Here is a 24356-nt window from a genome sequence, read left to right as displayed (position 1 = left end):
TAAGCTGTATACCATACCTGATACCCTTAAAGCTGGAACTGCGGCTTCCAGATACTCAGGGGATATGTTATAGCCCAAGTTTATCATATACGGCCTTCCAGAAGCCGATGTCCTGGTACAGACTGCTCTATATAGCCGTCTAAACAGCTTCCAAGGATTGCTTGAGGATAAGCACTGCTGATCTTTAAAGGCTTGGGGAAGGCCGTGAATAAGAATATGGATACTTATAGGGAAGCAGTGGGTGAATCAACGTTTTATTCGCCGAATGATGCTGTATAGAGATATAGATGCTGGTTATATCGAAGTTACCAATGTAGACATTATAATATTAATACTCTATTAAAACCCTTGGTCCAAATACAACAGTCATCACGTCTAGGCCAACGTACGTATATGCCCGAACTTACAGGCGCTGGTTGACAGATGATAGTCGACCACTGCTCTGTTGAGTCATTACAAAAACATATACCAAGTCATTGTTCCCGAACAGTTGAGCTTGCAGCTTCTATCCCTTCCTCTATTGCCTATACGCAGGCAGGAGGCATAACATCATCAAATCTGCAGTCCTTCTTTGCAGTCCTTATTCCCGATAAATCCCCTCATACAATAAGAAAATAGCAGTCGTGGCCAAGTTGGATATATAGAGAGCTAGTCCCTGAGAAATGGCCGGATTGCCTTGGATACCCCGTCTATGTCTTCGAAGACATGCCAGTGGCCAACATCCTTCAGCACGACTGGAGGCTGGCAGTTGGGTATAGACGCTGCAAGCTGGCTACACACAGCTGGCGGACTAACTCTGTCCTCGTCGCCGGTGATGATACAAGTCCGACAGGTGAGGCTTCCAAGGTCCAACGGCTTGGTTTCATCGGCCAGGGCAGTGCATGCCTTTGCGTAGCACTCTGGATCCTGGCCCAGCAGCATCGATCGTATTGTCGAGTAGACGGCTGGTTTCTTTGTTTTGGTGAGTGAGGATGTGGCAGCTGTAGCAACTGTGTCCGCAATGGTAGACATGCCTCTGCTTCTCACCACTGTTGCCCTGGCGTGAGTTGCACTTCGTCCTGCCGGAGGGAGAGGGCATGGAGCAGGACCCAGGAGGATGAGCTTGCGAACCAGCCCTGGATTCTGTACTGCAAATAACGTTGCTATAATGCAGCCCATGGATGATCCAATCAATGTCGCTGGCGTAGATGGTGAGATACCGGCTAACGAAAAGATACTCTTCACATCGTCTGCGAATGAGGACATGCTTAGTATCGATTCAGCGGAGGAAGGTGAACGGCCGTGCCCTTCAAGGTCGAACTGGTGAATTGAATAAGTCTCTGCCAGCTTGAGAGAGGAAATCAAGGGGTCGTAATATTCCGATGTGCCCCCTAGGCCATGAACGAGTACAATTGGTGGTCCTGTTGGGTTTCCATGTTTCTTATAGTATAAATGCTTGCCGGCTTCGTTTATCCTAGTCAGGAATCCACTGTTCTTGGTCATGGCTTCGAGGTAGACAGGAAAAGTCGTTGATATATGCGTATTCAAGAGTTTGGTCTTCCAAACCAAGGAATTCCTTCAACAACGAGCGTGGTTGGAGGCCTCTTATATATAAAACATGGAAAATTCCTTCTTCTTGCCAATTCTGCGGACTTCCGCGTCCACGTATTGCCTCCGAATCCAGCAGCAAGGAAATCCTTGAGATGAGGACCACTTTCACGGACGAAGCCCTGCGTTGAAGCGCGGATGTCAAGGAGAAGAGCTATTTCTCTTTCGACTAGTCACCACAACACTATGCAATGCAAGACGCCCTGACCCTGGAATGATCAAGGGGGACCTTCAGCCCGGCCATGGAGATGCTGTCCGAGGCGCGGAGACCTGCACGAAGCGGGCTTGACGATGGACTTGGCCGTCCGCTCCTCCATGTCAGTCGACTCTTCTCCACGATGGAAGACGGACATCGATGCGGACTCCACGCCCAAGATATGCTAGAAATCGGTTCTTCAATTCCAGATGATGCAGCCCTGCCCCACAGATCGAGCTCTTCTCCTTCTCTTCTCTTTCTCTCCGCCTTCTCCGCCTTCTCCGTTTCGAGCATTGTGATGGCCTAGGAACTATCTCTGCACGAAATCAGTCCCGAAGCGACGATGGCATGGCGAGGGAAGCTATAGTAGCTCCCCCGGCGCATGATGGTGGTCGTTCGCCGGCGTGGTGGGAATAGAGAGAAGAGATAGGCTGATATCGACTCTGACGGTAGCAGCGGTGGCCCTGGTTAGCCAGACGTAGTAAATATAGTATGACCTGGCTCCAGATATCAACCTGTCGTCTGCAGAAGAAGGTGTTTGTACATGCAGGACGCGGTAGCCAGATCCCAGTCTTCTTCTCCTAGACGCAGTCTCAGTCAACTCATATCCCTAACCTCTTCCACCATCTCTCCCGTCGTCTTCCAGCTTTCTTCTCACAGCTTTCGAGACTTTTCTTTCTTGAACGGGCATGATGAGCTTAGTCCTGCTGGAATCTTTGTCCATCCTGGCTGCGATGTGGCGAGTATATGGCCATCATCTCCTTGAATAAACAGATGATCACGACGGCGTCATTCATCAACACCCGGAAGCCAATTTGACGGTTCGAGAAGATGAAACTCATGCCAGCGAGAACGGATGACCAGGAATCGCATATACATTCGTTCATTCATACATGGATGCATTCAGCGCGAGGGTACGACGTCGAACCGATGCGCGATTGAATGGCGCCGGGGAGATATATGTACTGCAACACGATCAGTCGCACAAAAGAGACTCGACAGCTTCGATACTTCGCTGGCCAACATATATTTCGTCTTTGACTGTTTTCCTTGTCGATCAAGTTGAGAAGCTCCAATCCCTCTTCGCGCCATGCCTCCATCGCTCTTTGAGCGCGCTCCCAGGGACATGCTCTACGGGCTATACAGGCTACTCTGCGGGCTATACAGGCTACTCTGCGGGCTATACAGCCTACTCTACAGGCTACACACTACGGTATAGCCTCTGCTGGACCTCAACATATTCATTCAACACACTTTCGCCAAGCTGAAGCTTGCCTGGGGATGTTTGCTCTCAGCGGCACGACGAGGCCAGGGTGCCTCTGCAGCTGTGACAAAACTCTGAAGAAATACAAAAGTTACAAGGTGACGGGCTTAACTTTCGGCCTCTCGCGTTCGCTGGCTCGACAGTATCTCGGTTCTGGAGGACGGATCAGCTCGATATTGCGCCCTTGATTGGCCAGATACGCTGCTTTCTCCCGGTTTTTCTTTCTTTATATTCGACGCTATCTCGCTAGCACAACGGCAGGCCCGAAATAGCATAACTCGCTCCTATATACCGCCACTAAATCATGACTGTGCGTTGAGCTTGGAGAAGGCCGTCTTGTGGCGCCCAGCAGTCTGCTCCACGCAGCTGGCTTGCCTGTGCTGTGCCGATCTCGTTCACCTGCAGCGCCGTTGGTATCGTCGCGGAATTCAGCATGTGCAAGGCGGAATACTCCTCGCTCTTCGTTTTAAGGAGCCAGGAAGGGTGAAGGAGGGAGCAAGGATACATCCCAAGCCTGGTTGTTTTCCCAACATAGCACACACGCCTGCACGGGGGAATCATACGTGTGACACGCCTTGACCTGCCTGTTCACTCCAGCGGCACTGGTGCTCAGAGAGACTTTGCTGAGACAAGCCCTGTTGGCGAATATTCATCGCACACGTACTAACAGGCCGCGGTGGTAGTGCAAAACTCACTGCTGCGAAGGGATAGTTCTTCAGTATCTTTCACTGTCCAGGGTGGATCGGTATAGCAGAACTCTAAATTGATATCACTGTCACTTGTCTCTGGCATATTGTACGACAAAGGGGGAGCTGCGTCCTTTAAGAGCAGTGGGAGACCCCCTTGCAGAGGTAGAGGACGGCAGCTCCTCGAACTCAATCCAGACCTGCCCCCTCTAGCAAAAGCAGTCATGGCAGCAGAAAAGACGGACGAACCTCCAGTTTCATGGGCCTCGACTGGGAGCCAGATACAACCTTACGATGGGCCACCTAGAAACATAGCTACTATTGATGCTCTAGACTTTGGAGCCAACCTAACCCCCAAGAAATATGAGATTTCAGGGACTCACGCAGACTCCAAGGTCCTGTTCCTAGATGTTAATATTTTGGACTCTACTGGCAGGCTCCCATATCAGGGCGATGTTCTCATCGAAGGTATGTCAAACCTATCTGGCTGGCTCCTGATTCCTGCTAGGGTATATATAATAGAAAGGGCCGGCGACTAACCATCTCGTAGGCGAGAGAATAACCGCCGTTGGTGCAGTTCCGGGGAAGGAGGATCTTAAGAAAAATCCCCGAGTACGAAAGATCTTCGGACGTGGCCGCACGTTAATGTCCGGTCTAGGTGATGCCCACACGCATCTCTCCTGGAACGGTGGTGACCTGGAACGGCTCGGCGAGCTTGCAGTCGAAGAGCATACATTGCTCACGGCAAGGAGCGCCCAATGTTATGCTGACTCTGGTTACACGATGTATGTACTCGACCTTCGTATCATCCATTTCTTCCTTTCTAGTATCGCTTTTTTCCCCATCTTATCTGGTGTATCCTTGGAAATAATCCAGACGCTGACCCTCTAGCAAAGGTGTTTTGGAGCGGCTGCAGCTAAGGATCGACTGGACGTAGTGATACGTGATTCGATCAATGCTGGCGATATACCCGGCCCCCGGTCTCTAGCTAATGGCATGGAGATTGCTAGGCGTGATGGGGAGTTGATAGCTGGAATCACGGCGTTTGCGGATGGGCCAGAGGAGATGAGGGAGGTGATCAAACATCATGCTGAGCTAGGAGTTGACCAGATAAAGCTTAGCATGTCAGGCGAGGAAGTGAGTAAATTATTACTAACCTTTTCGATATTTTATGTGCAGCTGTTAATGATATATTGCAGATAACGGAGACAAGAAATGCACAAGACTGCTATTTTACAGATGAGGAGACAGCTGCTTGCGTCGATGAGGCCCATAAGCGTGGTATACGTTTATGTGCACATGCACGAGCTCGAGATTCGGTGAAGATGTGTGTCAAGCATGGAGTCGACGTAATATACCATGCCTCCTACATTGACGATGAAGGTTAGTTCTTCACCAACCAACAGTAGTCTCCCTTTTCAAGGGAAGAATGGCGCCTAACTGCCAGATAGGAATGGACATGCTTGAGAAAAACAAAACGAAACACATTGTTGCGCCCGCCTTGAACTGGTTGGTCAACATATTCACCGAAGCCGCAAAGTTTGGATACCCACCAGAAAAGGCAGAGGAGGTAGGATACCGGAAAGAGAGGGACGCGGCACTTCTAGCTCTACGGGAGATGCATCGTCGTGGTATCGTTATATTACCAGGAGGGTATGCCGAATCCCTTTCAACTCCTTCCCTACCACATACCATACCTCACTAGTTATAAGAAGGATAGTTTTAAGACATCCTAACTAACACCTAGCTACAGTGACTATGGCTTTGCTTGGACGCCTCATGGCACCTATGCCCGAGACCTCATGCACTTCCAGGATCTACTAGGCTTCACGGCTCATGAAAGCGTTATCGCCGCCACCGCCGGCGTAGCAAAGCTGTTCATGCGTGAGAACGAGCTGGGAAAAATCCTTCCGGGTTACTATGCTGATTGTATACTGGTCGATGGTAACCCACTAGAGAATATTTCTGTGTTGCAGGACCATAGGAAATTGGACGTTATCATTATCAATGGGCGGGTGCATAAGATTGGGATGAAGGATGGCGCTGGAAGAGCTTCTGCTGCTTCTGCCGGCGCTGATGCGGAAGAAGGGAGGAATGGGAATGGGGTGAGCAACGGGGATACTATCCACGAGGAGTTTCCGGAAGTCAAGAGGAGTATGCAGAAGAATTACTAGGGCCATTTCACTCCACCAATACACTCCTATATGGCCAGACGAGTCTGTTTATGAATCACCAACGAATGACGTGCCATGACTGTTATTTTATCGTTTAAGGGTGCACCTTTGGGGGATTGGCTTGATTTATTGTTTGAGCTTGCAAGGTTTTATTTATATTGCAGTATTATTATCGATTTCCGTATCATCCCTTTCTTGATTAGGCCATGAATTCCCGCCGCTTTTCCTTTCTACTAACTTACTCATATTTCTTCCTCTTCCTATAAAGGTTTCTTTGTATTCTGTTGAGTGTATTCAAGGAAACAACTGGTCGTCCTCGATATTTATATTGAAATGCGCGTGTCGTTTGTTTTATTTTTTTTTAATATCAACCTTGGAAACCTTCGATGGAATAAAAGATGAGGATGCTGCCGAATGACGTCAGTTTTGACGCTGACTTCTAACTCGGATTTATGTCTCTGCTTCTGTATTTCTGTAAACACGACATAACAGGTTGAATAAGCCCTCAGTCTGGTAACTACTCAGCTGGTATGTGTGGATTTTATGCCCTCTAGTCCACCATTGATCATCTTTATAGTATCTTATTCTTGGTAATGTTGGTAATTAGCACGCCTTGCACAACTGCGACTATGGACGGCATTTGCAGATATATTAGTAAATGGAGATCGAAAAAGTTTTCTGGTCGAAGAGTGCGAACTGCGCAGCGCCTCGCATGTCCAGGATCTCATCGATGAGTTAGAAGCTGATATCTTGGGCCAGTACCCTGATCGTACTCTTAAAGGGCTTTACCCCCAGCGGAGAGTGTATCAGCGACGTCTACCCAACAGCCTTAACGTATGATACCGAAGCGCACGCCGAAGATACTGCCCTTTCCATGAAACAGTGGCACGTAGATAGATACGGGATTGGCTTAGACTAGGCGTCAGTCTTCTTTTGAGTTAACCGTTGCAATGTATTATACTCTGATATCCTTTGAGCTTATGGCTGTTTTCATTCGTTGAAGGCCACCACTTATCTTATATAAAACAATAGTTCTATTAGATATTCCTACTGTCTTTTGACGCTTAGAGGTAGTATGGCGCCCGGTGAGCGAGGAAAGCAATTAGTTAGCCAAGGAGAGCTCATTATTGCAAACTATATAACTTGTTAATCATTGATTTAAACACAAATTGCATCTCACGTATGCGATGAACCCAAAATCTGTAAATAGAAGCTTTGTTATCATGACATATCACAAGTAGGGGGAATCGACATGAGGCATGGGCATGGGTCATTGGTCGTTATAATAAAAAGACGAAGAAATAAAACCAAAAAGGTACAGGTAACAAGCACGTAGGTCGTAACGTATAAAAAACAGGTTCATAATCAGATCATAATCATAAGGGATAACAGTATAACATAACTGGGTAATAAATCATTAAGCAAATGGCCCCCCTCTAACGACAAACTGTGAAACAAACACGAACGCATAACCGGGCGCTAATCTCTCTATTTTTTGTATTATTTCATATTATATTTCATCATCGTCATGGAATAAAAATATAACTCTCTCCAAGTAGTGGTGATCTGTCTAACAATGGCTTATTAATTGGCCGGCCATGTTCATCAAACCTTGGAGGGAGCTCAATGGTAGAATCAGAGTCTCGGTCGGTTTCACGCCTAACATGTGCAGGGGTATGGTTCCGGGGAGAGTTTGGATAAGGTTGTGGTCTGGACTGGGAATAAGGCTGGGGCTGGGCGGTATTGTGATATCTTTCCGAGTGGCGGGATGGCGCATAAGAAGAAGCATTGGATGTAGAAGAAGTAACGGACGAGGCGCTGAGGCTATCGGTATCATGGTCACGGTGGTCACGAGGATTGCGGGAATGGGAATAGGAATTTGACATACGACGATCCCTAGAATAGGATCGTCTAGCATAGTCGATGGTTGCATCGGAATCAGAAGCAGAATCATTATCGTCACTTTCATACCCGTCACACGACGAGGGAAGGTCAAATTGGACGGATTTAGAACGGGTAGGCGCCTTATCCTTCTTGGGCTTGTGAGTGTGAGAGGGGGGAGGTGGCGATGGGGGTTCGAATAATGGGCGTGTGTTATTTTGAACGGGGCTTGCAGCTGGTGATGCAAATAACCACCTCTCCAAACCTCCGATGGCATCAACTCCTCTTTCGCCGGATCCGTTCTGTTTCTGATTCTGGTCGGATGTTTGTGGAATCTTTACACCTGCTCCGGTTAGCTATGTACTACATAATGTCAGACACCGTTATGTGGAAACGTACATTCTCGTCCCCCCTATATCCTGTATACCCGTTATGTCCGGACGGCCCTCCCGGTCGTCCTGGGCCAGCAAAGTAACCCGGCCCTGGCGGAGGCCCAGGCGGAGGTGGAAATCCCTGTCCCCCGAGTGGTCCTCCGGGTGGTCCTGGTGGAGGAGGAGCGCCGTAGTACTCCTGTGCTGCTGGAGGATGCTGATAAGGAGCAGCGCCTGGCGGTGGACCAGAATGTGGTGGATAGTCTTCCTCATATGAATTACGGAAGTCCCTGTGGTGCTCAGCACGGCCGCTATCACGCTTATGTTCGCGGTGGTCTGTACGCATTGGTCAGTCGAGTACTACTTGTGAAGTATGGTACGGGGTGTGCGGTATGCCGTACGCTTTGCATATTCATGCCCAGCATATCCTGCACCAGCGGCAAGACCAGCAGCGGCTAGCCCTGTGGCTAAGTTCCCATTTCCATGGTCACCGCGCGAATGGCTACGGCGCCTATTCTTCCTATCCTTTCTCCGTCTGCGTCTTTCGTCGCTATCAGACCCGTCATATTCGCTTGAATCGCTGTATGAGTCGTGCCTGGAGTGATGACGGCTCCTACGTCGGCGAGGAGAATCCTCTAGCCGCGGCTGATCCGGGCGTCCATAATAGTCTGCCGCTGGGATACGACCATACACAGGGTCGCCACCATATTGGATTAATTCGGGATGTGGATTCCTGGGGTCGTCATTGATGTTTAGCCGGCCCATTCCACGGTCAACGTCCGTGTATGAAGAACCAGAGTGAGATCGTCGACGTCTGGAGCGTGACTGACGGCGCTCCTCTTTCTCGCTCTCGTACTTCTTGTCAGCTTTCTTCTGTTTATTGCTCTCATACATCGCGGCGATGGCGGCACTACCCAGTCCCGCAGCTGCAATAGGAATACCTTGCCTTATACGGCTGTGAGAGCGAGAACGGGAACGGTGTCCTTTGCGGGAGCGTGATTTGCTGCGAGCGTGCTCGACAAGGCCTGCTACAGTAGCACCAGCGAGGCCAGCTTCGGCCATGCGTTTGTTGCGGTGTTCAGCCGATTTCTTCTTTCGCCTCTCCGAGTCCCCACTGTCGGAGGAATAGGAGTATGGGGATTGAGAGTGCCGGCGACCACGTCGGCGACGGGAGTGGCTCTTACGGCCGCGATACTTCTCGGTTTTGAGAGCCTTTTCTTTCTCGGCCTTAGATTCTGCATGTTTATGGGCTAGGGCCACAGCGCCAGCAATGGCTGCAGCGCCAATTCCAAGGCCAGCCATTGCCTTGGTATGCGAATGGGACGAGGAGGAGCGAGAACGGTGATGGCGTGAACGGCTGCGGCCATGACGAGACCGGCTGCGATGATGTCTGCTGTGGTAGCGGTGCCTATGACGGTAGTGCTCACGATCACGACCACGGTCGAGCGAGTCTGCGCGGCGGCGGGATTTGCTGCGATGCTTGGATATAGCTTCCACAGCGTATGCGCCGACGGCACCCGCACCCAGGTCCGTGGTTATACGTGAAAGGGTGCCAGAGTGTTCCTTTTCTTTATCCTTTCTGCTGTTGCGGCGCCACAGCTCTGCGGCGCCTACACCAGCGAGCGCACCCTCAGCCATATGTCGACGGCGGTGGTCATGCTCGTCGTCGCTACCATATTCACGATCGCGACGATGGCGATGGCGATGGTGTCCTATACTAGACCGACTATCGGAATAGCGATCTGAGTAGTGGTCGTCGTGGTCTCGAGGACCGCTGTCGTACTCACGAATGCGACGTTCGTACCAGTAGTCATCTTCGTGGGGTGCACGATGGACCACGGTACGATCTTCTATGTCATCAGCACTGTGACGGACGATCTGATATTCGTGGTCATCGTGGGGGGAGTAAGTAGCTGACCCCCGATAGGCGGTGCGATACTCATTAGCTACAGTCATGATATGGTGATGTTAATGGATAGACAGATGGGCAGATGAAGATAGGTATGAGATGGAAGTGGATTGTAAAGTAAGGAAGGAGAAAACCTACAGTCGTGGTCGATGTCGACATATTCATACTCCTGGCGACGTTCCATTGTGTTAAGGCGGCGGGGCAACCGCTCGCTTCCAGAATCGCGCCGGCGGGAACGGGGCTGCGAGTCGGGCACAATGACGTAGCGTTTGATAGAGTAGCTACCGGCGTTTGAAGATCGGGTTCCGGACAGAGGCGAGATTATTTCTTGGTCGTCGTCTTCGTCGTCGTCGTCTTCGTAATAGTAGCGGTACTCCCTTTCTCTGAGGCTCATGCTGGCACAGAAGAGAAAAGACGGGGCCTTGGGCGGATATTAACGATGACCGGGGATCTCTTTATCTGCCGTCAGAGGGGATTTCTCGGCTGTAACCCAGATGATAGAATGATGGAAGAAACAAGAAGTCAAGGATGAACTGAACTCTGAATAATAATAAAAGAAGTCAGGCGGGGCAGGGCGGCCGTTTTGCCCAACTCCAGCTTGGCAGATCCTGGGCCCGTATCCTATACGTCAGGATACAGGGAGATGCGCGCCTTCGACTGGGCAATGCGGGTAGAGCTGTGCCGTGCGCAACAAGGTCGTACATCTCAATACACGGCGATACGGATGTGTTCCCATGACATCATTCCTGGATTCCATGGAGAAAATGCTGGCAGATCCAAGGAGATACGCCCATTTCGCAACGCCGAGCATAGGACGGCTGGGATATGAGGCGAACTATACGCCGTGTCAGCACTAATCCAGCGTCCATGGAGAACACGGAGCCTTCTTTTTTCATCTTTATCTTACTATGTATAGACCTGGGAGTAGTTCCTCCGTCAGCCCTGCCGGGCGCTCCCTAGACGTGGCAGCGTCGCTTGTCGCCAGCGATCGATGCATGGCGCCATCCTTAACGGCCACTGGGCCAATGACACTCCTTATGCATGCAAGTAGGCGACGTAGATCTGGAGAAGCTGGAGGTACAGCTGGACCTGGTGGAAGTCGAAGAGGTGAGGTCGAAGAAGTGAAGTCGAAGAAGTGAAGTCTGGTTGGCCCAAAGGGGGGGCGGCGGGCCGCGGCAGAACCAGAACCATTCTTTCTTTTCTCCTTTTTTCTCTCCATCTTCATCTTCATCTTCATCTTCTCTCTTTTCTCTTCTCTATTTTCTTATTCTACTCCCACTCTAATGGCCAACTACTGATAGGCAGTTTCCAACTCTAATTGAGCCCCGTTGCCCGAGACCGCGGATATATCGCGAAACGTCAGGGGGTGTGGAATATCCGTCGAGAGGATTGGGTACCTGTATATGTACGTATGACGTTTGCTTATCGATCTGCCGTTAAAAGGGCCTCCTGATGCCGCTGCTTATACATACGGGCGCGGAGATGCTGGAGATGTCGGAATATCGTGCATGGGTGTATTATGCACCTGTATGCCGGGCAAAAATCTGGCCACTTACCCTGCTGTCGCCCCCGCCCGTCAGCATTCCAGATTTTTCTGTGAAAAGTTTCGGGTATCCACCAGTGAAGGTGTATGTGTACCTTGAGAAGATAATCGTATCGCAGTCACTTGCGCCGTTACTTCGCTAAAAAAGATAGGTAGCACATCCTGGCACATACTATTTAAAAAATAGAAAAATCGTAATAAATATTAGGAATGGATGTAAATATGTAATTATTGCACCTGAATGTTTCCCGTCGAGTCGACACCCTATACGAGTTTGATAGGGCCAGTTTGATAGGGCCGAATTGATGGTGAACACCTTCGTCCAACATTGTACACCACACACTGAATCCACCAAAGTCTGGCCCTTCATATTGCACAATTAAAATAACTAAAGGTAACGCTATACAAGTGATCGCGTTCAGGTTCGCTGTCCAAGCTGAAGGGGGAAGCTATACCAGTCGTCGCTCCAATGCGCCCGCGTTTTTGGCCAGAGGTCCCGAAACGTCTCTTCGTAGGCCTTGGGGGGTTCGGGATGACGATTGATGGTCTCAATTCTCTCTCTCTTCATGCTTCCAAGCTCCTTTACATGAAGTTTGCCGCTGCCGTCCCTTGACCTGGTACATAGCCAATGGCGTTGGAGAACAAGGGCGACATCTGCATACTCCCTATCACGTAGGTGTTCCCATTGATAACGGGCTCTGTTCCAGTGGATCTTGAGACTCCGCAGAGCAGATTTTCCCTGATCAGCAGCGGTGATAATTGTGTGAAATATAGATTGGGCTAATGGCCTATCGATGGCAGAGTTTATCATCATTCCATGGTTGAAGCTGCCGTCAATCTGAGGGCCCCAAAAGTCCATATATATTACAAGATGCTTCAATTTAGCTAGTGTCCCAAGTGCCCGGTAGACAGCAATTTCATCCTGACTCCCCATTGTGCGGTCGACAATTAGTGTAAACTCCTCAAGCTTCAAGCATCGTAAGGAGAATTTATTGATCATCGCCGCTGACAAGGTAAATGGCCACTTCTTTTTCGGGGAACTTGAGAGCCGTAGTCGTTGTATATGGCTACCATGACTATCCAAAACAGCCTGGAGAGTCTTCGTCGAAAAAGAGCCTGGCAAGTTTAGGCTCTTAAGTGGATGAGACAGACTTTTGAGGAACGAGCTGCCCGTTGCATCCAACTCGTGCCTATCATACTCCTCACTGAGGAGAGACAAATCTAACGCCAGAGTTTCAAGCGAGTTAAATTCGCATTTCCCAGCCAACTTAAACGTGTCCATGGTTATATCGCCCTTCAAAACAAGAGTACGCAATTGGGAGAAAGAGGTATTGTTGTTCCAGGCCTCGAGCCCCTGGTTGTCCATCAGAGCGCCAGATGAGAATCCCAATTTCTCTATCTTCCCAAAGCCGATTGTGGGTTGAGGCCGGTCAGGAAAGAACCCATGCCATGTAGGCCTAGGGACGCTCCGGTTTACAAGTGGATATTCTTGTATAGTCTTCAGGTATATCTCCTTCAAATTTGGAGCCAGTCCCGATGCGAGCAGCAAAGCAGCTTCGTAATTATGGTCGACCAACGGCGAACGAAAATAAAAATGAGGCACAAAAATGCTGTATAGGTTTGGTGATGTAGCGAGGGTATACTCATATGGCTCTATATTGTATGGGCAATCCGGGAACCGGTATAGGCTCTCTAGGCAGAAGGTGTATATGTGCAGTCTGCACCGGGGCAACTTCCGGTGTAGCACATCTAGCAGACACTGCGGGAACAGTTTTATATAGTTATATATCAAATCAGTCAAGCCTGGAAGTCGGCTAATGAGCTGAGCCAGGGGCTCCCATGCTTCTTCCTCCCGTAGAGTCCATTGGTTGCGTTCATACATTTTATCAAAAATGCTGCAGGGAGATTGGCCTGAGAGTATGTCAATGTTTTCATCGGCAGGGTCCTCCAGCATGCCGGACTCGAAACTTTGGACTGGAGCTTCGTCGTAGAGCACAAGCCGACGGACATACGCAAAATAGCAGCCCGATTCTAAAACGGTATTCCATCGGTTCACGCTTGAATGGAGCTCTTTGCGGTTTGTGATGAGGAAGCGAATCTCCCTGAAACGTTGTTTGTTTGCTGCGTCACAGAATCGCCTGTTTGTAAGTGAGAAACCGCACAGGCTGGCCCAGTCGTCCTCGGAAGCGACAAATTCACAGATATCCTCCAAAACCTCCAGGGGAAGTCTCTCTATGTCGGCCATTTGCACATCTCCTGTTGACGTTTGGGGGGAGGAATGTGGTTATGGAAATCGTGTGGTTGTATAACTATACGGACAATTAAATATATAGTTAGGCTTGATCCCCCGCTTGCACTAGAAGCTCTATAGTTATAATATGCGAGCCCCCGCACTCAGCGTTTCATTTTTCCACGGGTGGGATAACTATATTTTACACAATCCAGGCTGAATTAATCTAGAGAGTAAACTCTCTAAAAATGGGCAAATCCATCTCTCCAGACGGGATCATTGCCATTCGCAAAGCCGTCGACGATGCCTGCGTCGATAAGGTCAAGGGTCTCCCTGGCGTGACCGTCGTAGTGGTCAACAAGCAGGGAGAAGAGCTTCTCGCCCATACAGCAGGAAATAAAGGAGATGCAGCCTCGGAAGCGCCCTTGGCTCTCGATGCGGTGTACTATATGGCGTCCTTTACTAAACTGATCACTGGCATTGCCTGCATGCAGTTAGTTGAAAGGGGGGAACTGTCCTTGGATGATGCCGAGATGCTCGAAAGGCTTTGCCCCGAATTGAAGGAAGTGAAAGTCCTCCAGGATGATGGTACTCTCGTTCCGAAGAAAAAGGGAATCACACTTCGCATGCTTCTTTCTCATACCTGTGAGTGTTGGCTTGTCCGCATTGGAGTGCACCGACTGATAACTGAGTAGCTGGGTTTGGATATTCGAACGGCAATAAGAAACTGGAGGGATTCCTGGAGAATACTGGCAAGTTTGACCAGTTTCTGCAGCCACTCGTTAATCAGCCCGGCGAGAAGTGGGAGTACGGTGTATGTTTTTACCAATATCACCTCGAGACCTCCAACTAACAGTTGTCGCTAGATTAGCATCGACTGGGCTGGTATAGTGGTCGAGCGAGCTACCAACATGAGACTGGGAGCGTATTTCCAGTCGAATATCTTTGATCCTCTTAGTATCAAGGATATCTCTCTGCTCCCATCCGACGAGATGAGATCTAAGCTCGTTACCATGCATCGACGGCATCCCGACGGAACATTAAGACCGATGGACTATAACTTGCTTAAGGCTGTATCAACTCTATCAACTCGGACTAACGAAGAGCGAGAACAATTTTTTCAGGGCGGCGGAGCCGGCGCCTTTGGAACGATGAGGGACTATTCTAGTATGCAGGCTCTTCTATATATTCTTCATCTTCTGCGGATGCTAATGCAATGGCTACAGGCATCCTCGCAGCACTCATCAATGGCGGCACATCGCCGACGACCGGCAACAGGATCCTAACTGCCAAAACGGTAGAGTCCATGTTCCAAAACCAAGTGCCGGACATGCACAACTTTCACTGCGAGCTGCTGCCCCATATCTCGCCAGTTAACCCTGCGGAACTGCCCTCCTACGGGTGGGGGTTAACCTTCATGATGACATCGACCCCCCTGGGCAGAAGTGCAAACAGCGGTTTCTGGGCCGGGGCGCCAAACTGCTACTGGTGGTGTGATCGTGAGCATGAGATCGGAGTCGTGATAGCAACGCAGGTCTTGCCCATCGGCGATGCTAATGTCCTCAGGCTGTGGCATACCGTTGAATCGACCATCTACCAGCAGTTACAGTGAAGGGCGCTGTCGTCACCGCCAGAACCAAGGATAGAAGTATGTTAATAATAGGACAGGGGCCTGGCCATATAGGTCGAGCCTACAACAGAAAGTGAAGGCTCTAGACAGGCCCTGAATACGAGGCCCTCATGTGTATCTGTACCTCGAGCCGAGCAGGAGGGATGGGGCAAGTCGGCGCTCTCGGTACTTTTTTATATCATCCTCATCCCTGTCTGCCAGCAATTTACTCCGGTCAAAGGTTTCCATTTCCCATTTCCCACTTCCAGCTTTCGGCCATCGGTTACATCATATCAGCCTGTTCGGAGGATGAAACATGTCTCCCAGCCTGCATATCTGTATCACATCATCATCACCACCATACATCATCGTACATCATCACCATCACCACCATATCATATCTTCGTCACATCGTCACATCGTCACATAGTCACATCCGACTGTACCTCGACTTAGATGCTGCGATATCCAGGGGCTTTTTGTATGGGGGAGGAAGTACCGGTACTTTGCTCACCGCCGTATCAGTAGCGTATTCCTCTTACCGGACAAATATTAAGACCGAGATATAAGTAACTCCAGCGTTACTTCTGTAGAAGAGTAACATTAGTCATACATACTGTCATGTACTGTACGGTAACATAAATAGTGGCCAGGCTCAAACCTCCAACTTTCTTCAACAACCTCAACTTCGACCTCAAAACTTCGACTTCATCTTTCTCTTCCTCCACCCGTCTCCTATTTATCTGCAGCCTCGCTCCCTCTGACAGCCCTCCTCGCGTCCTCCGGTGGTTGCTTTTTGTCGTTGCCGGTTGCTGCCCAAGCGACGACACCTGCATCTGCAGCACACACTCGCAGTAGCCCAATAAACAAGCTTCCGGCTTCATCTTCAACATCGAACCTCGACCCTCAGCCTGTCGACGGCCTCCCCTCGCCTTGGACTGTTCCATGTCCAGCTTCACTTCGCTGGCTCCTTAGACCTGCTGCGATCGCTGGCTAGCCGTCTCCTTCCCACTGGCTGTGCCCTGGTTGGAGAATCTCGCCTCGCTGTTGACGTGGGCCGTCCTTATTGGGCCCTTTCGCTCCTCCACGCCGCAGACAAACAGATATCGACCCCTTGCTGCTCAATTCGTGCAGCTGTCGTTGGCCGTCTGAGCGGGAGAGTCTGGATCGGACCGTACTCGAGCTTACTTTACCTGCGGACCTGCCCAAGCCTGCGTTATTCGACCTGGACAACAGAGGGAAGCCTGACCATGATCGTCACCCCTGTATAATCCGCTGCAGCACACCTTGACTATACGGACTCTACATTTCTAATCGCTCAGATCTGACAAATACCTTGCTCTCTTTTTCTCTCAAAGAAAAATCAATCTGCGTCTCTGACCTGGCCAGTCTCAACATTATGGAGTTTTGTTGACCTATGAGCGCCTCATTTTGATAATTACCTGCACATCCAACCGTCGCTGGCCGATCATTTCGTGCCAGCACTCTAGCCCCGGATTCGACAACGACGGCACTATTCTCCATATCGCCTTTCCTACAATCCCCCGTCATGTCGTCTTCTACTAGCCGCCTCTCGTCTCCGTCACGGCCAGCGCCAACAGCGCCGTCACCTGATTACGCCGTCAGACAGGACGCTCCTCCTTCCGCAGGCCCCGATGGCCGTAGTAGCACCAACGGGAATGGCACCGACAGTGCACGCGAGCAGCTGCAATCCAGACCAAATCCCCTACTTCCTCCAACCATCCTGCACCCCTCGCCTGCCTCCACATCTACAGACCCGTCACTGCGTCCAAAAGCACTCCACCTCCATCATGGCAGACCTGTCCATTCGTCTTCCCCCAATTCTGTCGCTTCCTCGCGAGAAACCTCACCTATACCGCGCATACCGCGCTCGACCATTGCCCATCCAGCCGCCCATTCATCGACGCCCACATCTCGATCCATCTCCAGGTCAAGGAAGAGCAGCAGGGATCTCAGTGTCCCTCGTTCCCCAAGCGGAGGTGCCGCTACTCACCCCCCTCAATCGCAAGGGCAGAACGGCCAGAAACTGCTTTCGGAAGTGAATAAGCCTCTACTCCCTCCGCCGGTCGAGACATTAAGCCGACTCTCCCCAATCTCGCCGTCGTTCACTAACAAGTCAATCGACCTCCAATCTCAACGCTCTCCAGGGCTGAAGTCGCCTCAGCCACAATCTAATCTATCAACCTTCTGCCTGCCGGCCACCGTTCCTGAAACAACACGACAACAGTACAGGGAGAAAGATAGCGGATGTCAGCAACCATATCAACTGCAACTGCAACCGCAGCAACAACAGCAGCAACAACAACAGCAGCAGCAGCAATCCGAGAAACAGGCTGAAGACTTTGAGGATAGCCAGATGCGGAGTATAAGTCGTAACCTGTCCCGCGCAGGGAGTGTGGCAGGGTCTATGCTCGAAACTGTTGAGGAGGCAGGGACTCCAACACCAACGGATTCACATACCACCCTCGACTCTAAACTAGATGAGAAGGAAAAGGGGAAAGATGACTCCTTGTCTAAACCTGCCGGTGAAAGTGGCTCGGACTCTAGCGGAAGGAAAGCCATTGCTCGGCCCCCCACTAACCCAAATCGAAGAAATGCATCAGCTACAACCAGGCCAACTGCCGGTGATGTGTTACCGAAACGGTCGTTTACATCCTTGAGTGCTACTCGAGGAAAACCAGGGGAAATTTCCATGACCAACATGACCGTTGAGACGGAGACTGTTAGTTCCGTACCGCAATTACCCCTGGGCGGCGGAACTACTGAACGTGGAGGGCCTGGCACATTAAGAGAACGAAGGAGTGACGAGACCATCAGGCCTAAGAAGGAGAAGAAGAAATCGAGTAGAAAAACCACAGTGCCGCCTGGAGCATGTAAGTCTACCTTCCATATACATGTTCGTTGTTCATCAACGTACTAATAATGTGTGCTAGTGTCGTCGAAGGCGGATATCTTCGAAGCTAAAGTTGCTAGTGCTGTGGACGATGCGGACTCTTCCGATTCTGCAGAGACATTTGTCTATGAATCCAATCCTCGTGATCCCCATCCTGCTCGCCAGCATAGATATCACTCGAGAACTCCGTCTGCTGCCTCAGCTGTTAGCCAGTTAGACCAGTACGGTGGCCGCACGCGTTCTACACTCCGCGATACACCTGGCTTCCATGGAATATCTGGAAAACGAAGTATGAAATTCACAAATACTACCTATAATACATTTGACGGCGACGACAATATGTCTTCGGGACGAGGGAGCTCACGAACCAATGGTCATGGCCACAATATACATACCACAAGACACCACACTGGCCGACATGCACGCAACGGAGCACACCCATCACTCTTCGACCATGCACGGTTCTTCTCGCAACAGTCGCCTGGAGCCAAGGGATTACGATATTCCTCGGTTAACAGTAACGGTGGGCCTCAGCGTTTCACCTCCAAGCAAGACGGCGACTACGGTTACGACTTTGACGCTGAAGGTGCAGACGACGAGCGCGCACCCCTTGTCGGCAGTTCAAATGGCCGTGCTCTCCGCTCCCGTCATGGCCGCCGACCAGGCAGTTCTAGCCTTCGACAGCTAGAATATATGGAGGAACGACGCCGTGGATGGTTTGCGCGCGTCACCCTCTGCTCACTCCTGCTTATCTGCATCATACTCCTCGGCGCTGGCACCGCGGTGTTTATCGTCGGCGTGACCAAGGCGTTGAGCAATGTGCAGATTCGCAGCATTCAAAATGTGCTGGCTTCAGAAGCAGAGCTAATGCTGGATTTGGACGTCCAGGCTGTTAACCCGAACATCTTTACGTTAACGGTTAATTATCTAGATGTGAACATTTTTGCGAAAAGTAAATTTCTAGACGTTGATACTATGGACTTGGGCGAAATGCGAATACTTCCTCGCACAAGCGATAGTAAATCGCGCGCTATCCTCTCCCTCGCAGCGAGAGGAGTAGAGGCGGATTCCGCAGTCATCTCCAAACGAGAAACGATAGATGGAAAAGTCGACAAAGGCACTGACCCCATTCACGACCCCTCGGATCCGAATCCGCAAACGATGCTCCTTGGCCGCGTCTTTCATCTCGACTCACCGCTTACTTTCACTCCTTCACCGTGGAAACACATCGCATCCAATTCAACGGCTCAAATCCGTGTTCCCAAGCCAGGAAATAGGACCGAAGAAGGCGGCTCATTGCGTTGGGAAAGGATCTTGCAGCATCCTTTCGAGCTGATTGTGAGAGGTGTTGTGAAGTATGAGCTTCCGCTTAGCTCGATAGTACAGAGCGCACCGGTTAGTGCAAAGGTTGCTGTCCTACCAGATAAAGGGATTATAAAGCCTACGCCTACCTCTATTACTACCTCAATAACGCCAACGAAGACTGTCACGGCGGAGGTGCTAGCGGAGACAATAAAGTCCGCGTCAATAACGCCATCCCCGCCGCCTCGATCCGATACTAACATCCACCGGCCATAGATTCTTTGTACGACTATCTTCGAATTCCCGAATATTTTTAACGGATTTTCTATATGCTCTATCTTTTTGAAAAAGAGGATCATCTTGCGTTTTTTTCATATGATGATTCCAACGAATTTCTAGTTTATTTCTCCAAGCCTGATTCGGTTTTTATGTTTTAAGCGGTTTTTATAAGAAAACACTTATACCCTTGTTGCTTTGCTGTTATGATGCATAGCTGTTTTAATGCTATTTTTACTTCCTTGTTTTTGTTTTCCATTTTTTTGTCTTTGCCTTTTGTCTTTATGTACTTGACCCCCGCAAGGGTAAAAACCTGTTTTTCTTTGATATACTGGGGGAAACATCATGACAACAACAATGACAACAAAATAGAATGGGGAATGGGTAATCGTTATGGGCGCAAGCTAGGTTTTTTTTCCTTTTTCATGTTTCTTCTGGCCCCTATGATTGCTATTTGGCTATCACACTGCACTCTTTTGATGACAGAAGCAGACGGGGCTTGGTGGGATGATATAGCTGGCTTTTTAAAGCCCTGTCCTCGCCTCGCTTTCGCCTTCTTCGCTTCTCCTATCCTTTTCCTATGTTACTTTACGATCTGATACGAAATTGCCACGAATGAAAACAGAGAACAGAGCAGGACAAACAGAATATGAAAAGAACAGATAATATATTAAACTATAATACAGAAGTGGAAGCATATTTATAGTATGAATTACTGGGAATAGAAGCTTGTGTCTATGTACTTTTCAGGGGACTATTAACATATATAGGAAATATCAAACAGTGTTTCTAGGGCTAATAACAAATGAGTATCTCCATAAACTTTTTTATAAATACCAATAACTGCAAAAGTTGAAGGGTAAAAAATATGCTCATATATCAAAAACATTCAAATAACTTTCAATTCAAAACAAAATCAAAAGGAGCGTTCTAGAGCACCTGATATCAAAAACGCTTCAAGAGCTAGCTGGTACTTACACTACTATCCTGTGAAATAGCTGGAAATGTGGAAATATATAGAAGACGACCCACTCCTCTGTTTGCAATATATGTGCTGCTTACACGATGCGATAAACGCGTTTCGCAACATAGAAGCAGACAACAGCAAAAACCACTAGCCCTGCGGTAACTATAAGAAGGAAGATGTTAGCGAGTATTCATAGTAGGAGATGAAATGAAAGAGTGGGTTTTGGTGACATACTTGACCAGAACCAGTTGAGGTTCTCGATATCCTGTCCAGGAACTTTTACGTTCATCCCCCACATTCCACAGATGATGTTCATTGGAAGCACGATGGTGCCAAGAACTGTAAGTTTTCCCAGGACATCGGCCGTCTGCTCTTGTCGTTCGTTCATGCGGATATTTATCTGGGCAAGATAGTTGGAGTGGGCGCGGGAGAGGAGGCTAGGTAAATGATTAGTATATTATAGTAAATGATATATAATGCATGGGATGAGGAGCGGCGTACGTTTCGTAGTGAGTCAGATTGCTCGTCATAGTCAGAATATGATCTTGTATATCACCGAGGTAGAGCCCGATTTCTGACTTTGGGGCAACCTCCCAATACTCGTTGCAGCGCTTAGCGAACCCCTTAATAACATCTGCCTTATTGCCTAGTAACCTATAAAGGCCCATCACCTTCTTTCGGCAGGAGCCAACCTGTCGAAGCATATTAGACCCAGAATGGCTCGCTTCTAGAGCAGCTGTCTTTTCGTTGTTTTCATTGCGGTCAGGCCGCATATCTTTGCTGTCGGAATGGAGACGTAAAATTATATCGTCAATCTCATCAACCTCCTCTTCAATAGCATGGATAAGAGGACCAAAAACATCCGTGATGTCGTCAATGATAGCATAAGATATCCAGTCTGCGCTAAGGATCAGGTAGTCCTTAAGTTGGCGAATTCTTCGACGCACGTTGGCTGGATGGGGGGTTCGAGAGAAGTGGAAACTGAGCAGACCTTCACGGAATACTACCACGTACATATTCACTGGCTCAAGGAAATCAGGGCTATTCACATCCTGTTCGAATGTACGATAGTTGATGAAATAGTAGTTTCGGAACAATTCAACCTTTTCGCGAGCCTCCTGCATCATGATATCCTCAGCCGTCAAGGCATGGATGCCAAACGCTTTAGAAATTACTCTCATTTCGCTGTCGGTAGGGCTGAGAACGTCAAGCCAGAATGTGGGCCTGGGTCCATATCGTGTTTCTTTCGGCTGGCTATCTTTCCGGCTGTGATCGTTGGCGGTCTTGGATGAAGCGCCGTCTGCATTGTCTGATAGGAGATCTGGTATGTTGTTTGTATTGTGATTCAGGTATGTGGATGTTGATTGTGTTCTATCACGGTTCATGGCACCGTTGTAAGGGCGGAAATCATCTTCGTCTTCCGAAGACTCATCCTCCAGTATCGGGGGCTCGGGAATAAAAAGATCCCGGAATGTTTGGCCGGGCTGTTCAAGCTCCGACAGAGTCTGGCTATGCAGAGTACTCTGAAAGTCTTCGTTGAAGTAGGTAAATCGGTAAGGTGCCTCCTCTTCTTCGTCGTGCTTCCATACTAAATTCCGCGTTCTTAACCTCCCGCCAATGAGCACTGGTTCACTAATTCTCTTTGAGCGGATGGCGCCGCTGCGGGCTTCTTTCTCCTGTTGGCTCCATTCGTCTAATGCCGAAAGGTCTGGCCATACCCTTCGTGCACGGCGTCGACGTCCTCGTGTGTCTCCTTCAGCTTGCGCGCGTGACTGAAGATCTTCCTCGCCGAGATCTGAGAGACCACCGGTTGGGAAACATACGTCCTCTTCTACAGGGAGTGCGACTGTTCGCCGGCGAACGAGCTCTGGAGGGGTGTGGCACGTTGATGTACGACGAGACGGCCCTCCTGGTCTTCTGGTATCTGTATCTATATTGATGACAGCGTCCATGGGTAGGCTAGAGGCACTCATCGCCTCTGGCGATTGTGATCGAATAAATCCTGGGCCTGTGATCATTGTACTATCGTAACCCAGATCAGGCCCCATTTTCGGGCTCCCAGGCATCGAAGGCGGGTTGTTGACATCGTATTCCTGCCTAGGAGCCAAAAGGCCATCAGGCATGTAACTGTTCTGCGGTGATCGCCGTGACGATGTGGTATCCATGTTATCCATATTCTGATGCATAGAGTAAGGCGACCTTATTTCACCGGCCCCATACCCCCCAATACTACCATTGTGTATTGGGTTGATTAGCAATGGCGAACGGTCATCTGTTATGGCAAATTCGTCCTCTTGTACCGCCTCAGGCCTGCGGCCTCTGCTGCGTGAGTTGGATGGCGACTCCGTCAGAGGCTGGTCTGGACGAAAGCTTTGAGCTAGCCTGCTCTCACGACGTGGGCGCATCATGGGTTGGTTTCTGTAGTATTTAAAAGAGTACATTAGAATTACAATTTATATCACGGATTAGGTCGCCCACGAAAACGCCGCTTACCTGTGATCTAGCAAAGCTTCGCTCTCAAGGCTTGTCTCGCTGAGATTACCTCCGCCAACTCGCCCTAGATTGTAAAATGGGCGTGGGCGAGTCTCCGTCGGGGAGGCATTCTTTACATTCTCGCTACCGTCGTTTGTTTGGCTATCGACTCGGCTGAGCGGGGACTGGCAGTGAACGCTTTCACCGGGAGCAGGGGCGAAAGACGGTCTCCGATTTCTCTTCTTCCTCGGTGCTCTCTGTCTTCTTTTCTTCGACGCACTCCCTTCTACCCCCACGACGTTGTTGACCGAATCCATCCTCAAGCCGGCCCGTTCGAAGAGGAGATGGCGAGTAGGGCGAGGCTGAATGTCATCAGGGTATCCCGGCCGAGATATTGCGCTTTTAGGGAACTTTGGAGTCGTATGCAGGTAGCAGACTAATGGAGAGAGATGCGGAGCTCGACATGGAGCAGAAAGATGAGCCGAAGAGGTTGATGTCCGAATGCTGGCATGGATGACCGCAGCATGACGTCGGTGGTTGGAAGTTTGGGCGGTATGGCTCAGCGCAAAACCTAATCCCGGCCCAGGGCTGACTTATCAGTTCCGGCTCCCAGGCCCGGATTCCTCAGCCATGCAGCCGGCCGCGGTGGTGCGTCTATCGTCAACCAATAATTATGCTGGATCTGGTTTTTCTGTGATACCGCATAGCCAGGCGGATCAGGGGATCGGCTTGGAGATCTTGAAGAACACGCGGATCCGGGACAAGGCCGTTGTCAGTCAGCCGGGGAAGATCGTTAGGTGGTGATATCCAAAGTCAACTTCCAATAAAATTGAGAACTATTAAAATACAGCTATAGCGAATAAATACAAAACAAAAAGATTTGGAAGATGTCGTGAACCTCGTCATCGTTATCCGAGCAACAAAGGAAATATAAAATAAAAAAAGTGATTAAACGCCGTGAATCTTGAAGCACGC

At 49.7% G+C, this 24356-nt stretch overlaps 7 protein-coding genes across 7 annotated transcripts; 3 read left to right on the top strand and 4 right to left on the bottom strand.

The window, feature by feature from the left end:
• Positions 1–648: 648 nt before the first annotated feature.
• Positions 649–1482, bottom strand: GIQ15_00696 (alpha/beta hydrolase fold protein; the record flags this gene model as incomplete). The annotated part of the gene is made up of 1 exon (XM_033548113.1): positions 649–1482. The coding sequence occupies one exon, from the start codon at positions 1480–1482 to the stop codon at positions 649–651; it is 834 nt and encodes a 277-aa protein (XP_033409064.1).
• Positions 1483–3957: 2475 nt separating this feature from the next.
• GIQ15_00695 (amidohydrolase) lies at positions 3958–5907 on the top strand (the record flags this gene model as incomplete). The annotated part of the gene is made up of 6 exons (XM_033548112.1): positions 3958–4201; positions 4284–4518; positions 4630–4870; positions 4933–5116; positions 5185–5386; positions 5487–5907. The coding sequence occupies 6 exons, from the start codon at positions 3958–3960 to the stop codon at positions 5905–5907; spliced, it is 1527 nt and encodes a 508-aa protein (XP_033409063.1).
• A 1570-nt stretch (positions 5908–7477) lies between these two features.
• On the bottom strand, positions 7478–10462 carry GIQ15_00694 (uncharacterized protein; the record flags this gene model as incomplete). Its single annotated transcript, XM_033548111.1, has 5 exons — positions 7478–7731; positions 7796–8144; positions 8188–8495; positions 8561–10105; positions 10207–10462. 5 exons carry the CDS (start codon positions 10460–10462, stop codon positions 7478–7480), a joined length of 2712 nt encoding a protein of 903 aa, XP_033409062.1.
• Positions 10463–12029: 1567 nt separating this feature from the next.
• Positions 12030–13856, bottom strand: GIQ15_00693 (uncharacterized protein; the record flags this gene model as incomplete). The annotated part of the gene is made up of 1 exon (XM_033548110.1): positions 12030–13856. One exon carries the CDS (start codon positions 13854–13856, stop codon positions 12030–12032), a length of 1827 nt encoding a protein of 608 aa, XP_033409061.1.
• A 233-nt stretch (positions 13857–14089) lies between these two features.
• GIQ15_00692 (beta-lactamase) lies at positions 14090–15453 on the top strand (the record flags this gene model as incomplete). Its single annotated transcript, XM_033548109.1, has 4 exons — positions 14090–14486; positions 14537–14655; positions 14708–15008; positions 15068–15453. 4 exons carry the CDS (start codon positions 14090–14092, stop codon positions 15451–15453), a joined length of 1203 nt encoding a protein of 400 aa, XP_033409060.1.
• A 1546-nt stretch (positions 15454–16999) lies between these two features.
• On the top strand, positions 17000–19942 carry GIQ15_00691 (uncharacterized protein; the record flags this gene model as incomplete). The annotated part of the gene is made up of 2 exons (XM_033548108.1): positions 17000–18344; positions 18405–19942. The coding sequence occupies 2 exons, from the start codon at positions 17000–17002 to the stop codon at positions 19940–19942; spliced, it is 2883 nt and encodes a 960-aa protein (XP_033409059.1).
• A 1058-nt stretch (positions 19943–21000) lies between these two features.
• On the bottom strand, positions 21001–23317 carry GIQ15_00690 (manganese resistance protein MNR2; the record flags this gene model as incomplete). Its single annotated transcript, XM_033548107.1, has 3 exons — positions 21001–21071; positions 21144–21346; positions 21411–23317. The coding sequence occupies 3 exons, from the start codon at positions 23315–23317 to the stop codon at positions 21001–21003; spliced, it is 2181 nt and encodes a 726-aa protein (XP_033409058.1).
• Between the last annotated feature and the right edge of the window lie 1039 nt (positions 23318–24356).

The sequence above is a fragment of the Arthroderma uncinatum genome (genome assembly GCF_011692745.1).
Source record: "Arthroderma uncinatum strain CBS 119779 chromosome Unknown scaffold1, whole genome shotgun sequence".
Classification (NCBI taxonomy): Eukaryota; Fungi; Ascomycota; class Eurotiomycetes; order Onygenales; family Arthrodermataceae; genus Arthroderma; species Arthroderma uncinatum.
This window is presented reverse-complemented; position numbering and strand designations above follow the sequence as displayed.